Source organism: Syngnathus scovelli, chromosome 6 (assembly GCF_024217435.2).
Source record: "Syngnathus scovelli strain Florida chromosome 6, RoL_Ssco_1.2, whole genome shotgun sequence".
Classification (NCBI taxonomy): Eukaryota; Metazoa; Chordata; class Actinopteri; order Syngnathiformes; family Syngnathidae; genus Syngnathus; species Syngnathus scovelli.
Genome location: NC_090852.1, coordinates 3,170,290 through 3,176,516, shown reverse-complemented (window position 1 = coordinate 3,176,516; position 6,227 = coordinate 3,170,290). Strand labels below are relative to the sequence as shown.

Below are 6,227 nucleotides of genomic sequence, written 5' to 3'. Positions count from 1 at the left end.
GTTTGGTAAACGGCTCTTTATTTAACAAAACAAACTTCCAGGCGTGTGGCGGCGTGGACTTCCAGCCACGGAGGTGGAAGAGAGATCCATAGAATAGGACCGGGCGTGCGTAAAAGCCATAATAGTTTTTCAAACCTTCTGTGTCACTCCAAATCATTAAAACCTTTAAAGTCTTCGTCTTCCGTGTCACTTACAAACAAAGCCGCTAATGATGCCGGTAGTACGTGGGGCCCTTCGTCATCTTCGTCATCCTGTGATCAATCTTTGTCCTTTTTGTAAACAACCGCCGCGCACGCCGCGCCGCTGACGTCACTTGAAATTCAAATTACAGTGATCTCTTGCTACATCATGGTTCGTTTATCGCGGTTTCACTTTTTTTTTTAATTTTGAAAATTTATGAAAAAATTCACATATAAGTCGCTCCTCAATATAAGTCGCCCCCCCACCCAAACTATGAAAAAAAAACGCGACTTATAGTCCGAAAAATACGGTATGTATGTTGTGTGGAGAGCTTGGATAAATTGAGACCAATCTGATAGAAAGACTCCTTTTTGGAGACTGTGTGAGATTCAAATGATGAATGATTGCCTGAATGAAAGGAAAATACAGGTTGAATGGTTGAAGTTGTTGGAGACTACTATGGAAAATTAGTTGAGCAACTTTGAAGAAAGAGATTTTGAGTAAGTTAAACGCTAAGAAAAAAAAGTTGCTTTTGGATTGATAATTAACGAGAGACAAAAAACTGGAGAACCAGTAACACATGCAGAAGATGTGTGAACCGGGAAATTGAGAAGCGTTGTGGAAAGAAAGTCAAATTAAATGATGATAGAATCATATGTAGTAAAGAACACATCCTCCCAAAATGTTTGTCAAAGTGTGAGGCATGGGCATTGCCAAGCCTCAGAAGGAGGGAGGGAGTAGAACAGATAATGAAAGATAGTAATAATACAACACTTTACGACATATGGATTCGCAATCGGAAGATGATTGAAAAGTGACTAAATAAGCTATGAGGAAGTGGTGTAGCTGTTGGAAGGGCATGCGCTTATGCGCTTCCCTGGCTAATCAAAACTTGATCGAATGAAAAGGAGAGGAAATTGGCTGGGCTTCCTGAAACACTGTGGACAAAGGGCCCATCTGATGTAGGACTTTTAATGTCCATTCCCCCAGTACAGATCAAACCAAGATCAGAGTGGCGTCCAAGAGTTAAGCAATATCCTTTAAAACAGGAGGCAATAAATGGGATAGCCTCTGTCATAAATGGTCTTTGGTTAGGAGGAATCATTAGGAAGTGCTCAAACTCTTCTCGCAAACACTCCTGTTTGCCCAGTTCAAAAGGGCAGTAAAATTGACTAGTGTACACTAATATACAATGCAGAGGAGGAAATGAAGGATAATTTCTATAACCAACTACAACAGCTACTCCAGTCCAGGAAGGAAAAAGACCTTACTCATGGGCGACATGAATGCCAAGGTGGGAAACAACAACAATGGATACGAACTGGCCATGGGAAGACATGAACGAAAATGGGGAAAGATTTGCCGACGTGTGCTGACACCAACCTGGTCATAGGAGGCACTATATTCCCCCATAAACACATTCATAAAGCCACCTGGATATCTCCCGACCACACTACCGAAAACCAGATTGACCACATATGCATCAACCGGAAGTTCAGACGGTCTCTCCTGGATGTGAGAGTAAAGAGGGGGGCAGACGCTGGATCAGACCATCACCTACTGGCTGCAAAACTCCAACTCAAGCTAAAGCGGCACAATACCCCTTCTGGGAACAGAACAAAGTACAACATCCAGCTCTTCCAGGACATTGGAACAACTGAGCTGTATAAAACCACCTTCCAGAACAGGTTTCAAGCCCTGAAAGAACAACCAGTGAAGGAGTACTGCAGGGGTCACCAAACTACGGCCCGCGGGCCGGATACGGCCCGTCAGCACATTTGGCCCGGCCCTCTGAACAATACCAGAGACGCTATCGGATTTGTTTTCCTATTTGGCCTCCAGAAAAAAAATCCTAGGCCCCGCCCTCTCAAAGAGAGAACGGAATAATGGCGAAAAGGTTAGGTAAGAGAAAAATTTATTCAGAATGCAGGGTATTTAACCTGCAGTGGACAAACGATTATTTTTTTGTTCAATGCAAAGAAAAGGCTGTTTGTCTCATCTGTCAAGAGACGGTGGCGGTATTCAAAGAATACAATCTTCGCCGACACTATGAATCCCGTCACAAAGACAAGTACGATAGCTTGCAAGGCCAAATACGAGCAGACAAACTCTCAAAGCTAAAAAGTGGACTACTATCTCAGCAGAATACATTTGTACGCCAAGCTCAGCTGAACCAGGCATCCGTTCGGGCCAGCTTTCGGGTTGCTCAACTGATAGCAAGCAGCGGTAAGTCTTTCACTGACGGAGAGTTTGTTAAGAAATGTATGGATGCTGTCGCTGAGGAGGTGTGTCCCGAGAAGAGAGATGTATTTAATGCCGTAAGTCTGTCGGCGAGTACAATCACCAGACGCGTTGAAGAAATCGGGAGTAATGTATATGCCCAGCTGCAGCAGAAGACAAAAGAATTTGACTTTTTTTCATTAGCACTGGATGAGAGCACGGACGTGCAGGACACAGCACAACTGCTCATTTTTATTCGTGGAGTTAGCGCAAACTTTCAGATATGCGAGGAGCTGGCAGCCCTCCAAAGTCTCAAAGGGACTACAACGGGAGAGGATATTTTTGACAAAGTGTGCCAAACCATGGAGGAGTTGAACCTGGACTGGTCAAAGCTGGCTAGCATCACGACTGACGGGGCTCCTAGCATGGTGGGCGAAACTCGCGGTCTAATAGGACGCATGAACCGGGAGTTGGAAAAAAGGGGTCTCACCGCCCCGCTACGAGTCCACTGCCTGATTCACCAGCAAGCACTGTGCTGCAAAGTGTTGACGTGGGATTCTGTAATGAAGGTTGTGGTGTCGTGCATAAACTTCATCAGAGCAAAGGGACTTAAACACAGGCAGTTCCAAGAATTCCTGTCTGAACTGGAGTCTGCGCACGGAGATGTGCTGTACTACACAGAGGTCCGATGGCTGAGCCGGGGCAGAGTTTTGAGGCGTTTTTACGAGCTGCTACCCGAAATTAACGCATTTCTTCATTTAAAAGACAAAACGGTCCCAGAGCTGATCGACCCAGAATGGAAATGGCACCTCGCATTTTTAACAGACGTGACAGAAATACTTAACAGCCTTAACTTGCAGCTACAAGGCGAGGGGAAACTCATTTGCGACATGTATTCACACATAAAAGCATTTGAGGTGAAATTAGCGCTGCTTTTGGAACAAGTGAAAAAGCGCAACTTTGTCCATCTCCCTGCTACCCAAAAGCTGTCGACAGAGAACCCAGCGGTCCCGTTCCCAGCTGAAAAGTGCGTGGAAGCACTGGAAATGCTGAAGGCGGAGTTCGGTGTGCGATTTAGTGTACTACATGTTCATGCAAAAGAAATCCGTCTTTTTCAGAACCCCTTTGTTGCCGACATTGATGAAGCCCAGCCTTCATATCAGTTTGAGTTGGCTGAGTTACAGAACTGTGATGTTCTGAAAGACACATTCAAGCCCAACTGTCTCATTGACTTCTATGCCGCCCTCCCAAACGACACGTACCCTAACATCAAAAAACACGCAATGAAAATGTCCACAGTTTTTGGCAGCACGTATATCTGCGAGAAAACCTTTTCACGCATGAAACTGCTGAAAACTCCGATGAAATCAAGATTGACAGATGAACATTTGCATCAGTGCTTGAGACTGGCTGTAACTAGAATGGAACCTGATATTCAACTTCTCACCAGCCAGATGCAGGCCCACAGTTCACACTGATGAACATACATAGGTAAGCTCACTTTTCTGACTTGAATGAGTCATTTTGAGCATAAACAAATATAATCATAATAAAATCTACTGGGATAAAATCCATCTTTACAACCATACTGGTACTGAAATGTATTGTGCTGTGTAGGTGCTGTATCACTTAGTTCAGTTTCTCAACCTGCTTCCTTTGTGGTTTTCACAGGGAAGTTGATGAGAGAGAGCTGCAAACAGCGGTGTCTACAAGCCTACTGGAACCTACAAAAGGATTATAAGGAAGGAACACAAGAACTTTAAGAGACTGCTCATATGTGTCAGAGAGATTCTGTTCTGACAACTGAGCTGAACTTTTATCTGTTAAGATTGTGCATGGCACAACAGAAAGTTAATGTTCCATGGCTTTTTTTTTCTATGAAGAACCCAGAGAGAGTTATTTAGTTATTATTTATTTCATAAATAGTGTTATTTATTTCCAGTTTTTTTCTGTGAAGAACTCAGAGAGGGTTATTTAGTTATTATTTATTTCATTAATAGTGTTATTATTTATTTCCTGACTTTTTTTCTGTAAAGAACCTGGAAAGGGTTATTTGGTTATGTGTGGCTTTCTGGAAAACAATAATTTTTTTAAGCACCCCTACGATCGTCACACTTTTTCTGTTGCAAACTGACACCGGCCCCCCATCAGAGAAAGGAAAAGTTATGTGGCCCTCACAGGAAAAAGTTTGGGGACCCCTGGAGTACTGGAACAGCCTAAAAAGTGTATGGAAGGAGACCTGTCTGGAAGTTTTAGGGAAAAGGACAACAAACCATAAACCTTGGCTGTCAACAGAAACCTGGAAAAAAAATAGAAGGAGGGCAAAAAAGGACACACTAAACAAATGCAAGACACGAGCGAGAAAGGCCGCAGCCCACAAGGACTACGAGGAAGCAAACAAGGAAGTAAGGAAAAGTGCCAAACGGGACAAGAAAAACTACATTGAGGCACTGGCGAAAGAAGCACAGGAAGCAGAAGCACAAAATAATGTCAAGGAACTCTACATGACCACCAGGAAACTAGCTGGGAAGTTCAGACAGAACAACACACAAATCCGGGATAAAGAGGGACGACTCCGCCAAGGAGGAACAACACCAAAGGTGGACAGAGCATTTCAGCGAGCTGTTGAATACGCCACCGCCCAACCAAGCAATAGAGATCCCACCAGCAGCACAGCAACTCAAAATCAATTGCGCCCCCCCAACAAGATCTGAGGTAAAGAGGGCTATCATGATGCTCCGACGTGGCAAAGCCGCAGGGCCAGATGAAATCCCAGCAGAGGCCCTACAGGCGGATGTTGAAACTACAACCACCATGCTCCACAAACTCATCAGATATGGGAGGAGGAAGAAAACATACCAGCAGACTGGAAAGATGGGCTTATTGCTGTCATTCCCAAAAAAGGAGACCTTAGAGACTGCAACAACTGTACAACATGATGCTATCAACATCGAGCAAAGTGCTAAGCTGCATCATCTTAGAAAGACTACGGAAAGGGGTTGACGAGGAGGTCAGAGAAAATCAAGCTGGTTTCAGAAGTGGAAGATCATGTATTGACCAAATTGCTACCCTTAGGATCATTATAGAACAATCGAGAGAATGGAACACCCCGGCTTACGTAAATTTTATAGACTTTGAAAAGGCGTTTGACAGCGTAGACCGGAAGCTATTATGGAGCTTAATGGCACATTACGGAATACCCCATAAGTTCATCAACATCATCAAAAGCTCATATCAGGACATGCAGTGCCAAGTGCTGCACCAGGGACCAAAACAGAAAACATTCACCGTGCTCACTGGAGTGAAACAGGGATGTCTACTTTCCCCCTTTCTATTCCTCCTATGCCTTTACTGGATCATGAAACAAACTACCCACAGTAAAAAGACAGGCAGCCAATAGACTTTGACAGAACAACTAGAAGACATGGACTTTGCTGACGATATTGCTCTACTCTCACACAGCCACCAACAGATACAGGAGAAAACTCAACTACTCAAAAAAACAGCTGCAGGACTGGGACTAAAAATAAACGGAGCAAAAACCAAAGTAATGCAAGTAAACAACAAAAACACAAACCCCATTAACCTCAGGGGCTGCCCACTGGAAGAGGTAGACAAATTCACATACCAAGGAAGTGTAATTGCAGTGGACAGTGGAACGGAGGAAGATGTGAAATCAAGAATAGGGAAAGCAAGAACAGCATTCAACATATTAGATACTAAACTCAAAATGTTCAACTCCAACGTCAAAACAGTGCTGCTATATGGATCAGAAACATGGAGGACCACCAAACACATAACCGCTAAACTGCAAACCTTCACAAACC

The 6,227-nt window shown here is 43.9% G+C and overlaps 1 protein-coding gene across 1 annotated transcript; it reads left to right on the top strand.

Moving 5' to 3' along the window:
• Positions 1 to 1,879: 1,879 nt before the first annotated feature.
• LOC125971329 (general transcription factor II-I repeat domain-containing protein 2-like) lies at positions 1,880 to 4,578 on the top strand. Its single transcript, XM_049724496.2, has 2 exons — positions 1,880 to 3,891; positions 4,072 to 4,578. Exon 1 carries the CDS (start codon positions 2,067 to 2,069, stop codon positions 3,876 to 3,878), a length of 1,812 nt encoding a protein of 603 aa, XP_049580453.1. The 5' UTR covers positions 1,880 to 2,066; the 3' UTR covers positions 3,879 to 3,891; positions 4,072 to 4,578.
• The last annotated feature ends 1,649 nt before the right edge of the window (positions 4,579 to 6,227 follow it).

Excerpts from the sequence above, each read along its gene's own strand:
- LOC125971329 (XM_049724496.2), top strand. The coding sequence starts at position 2,067 with ATGGCGAAAAGGTTAGGTAAGAGAAAAATTTATTCAGAATGCAGGGTA.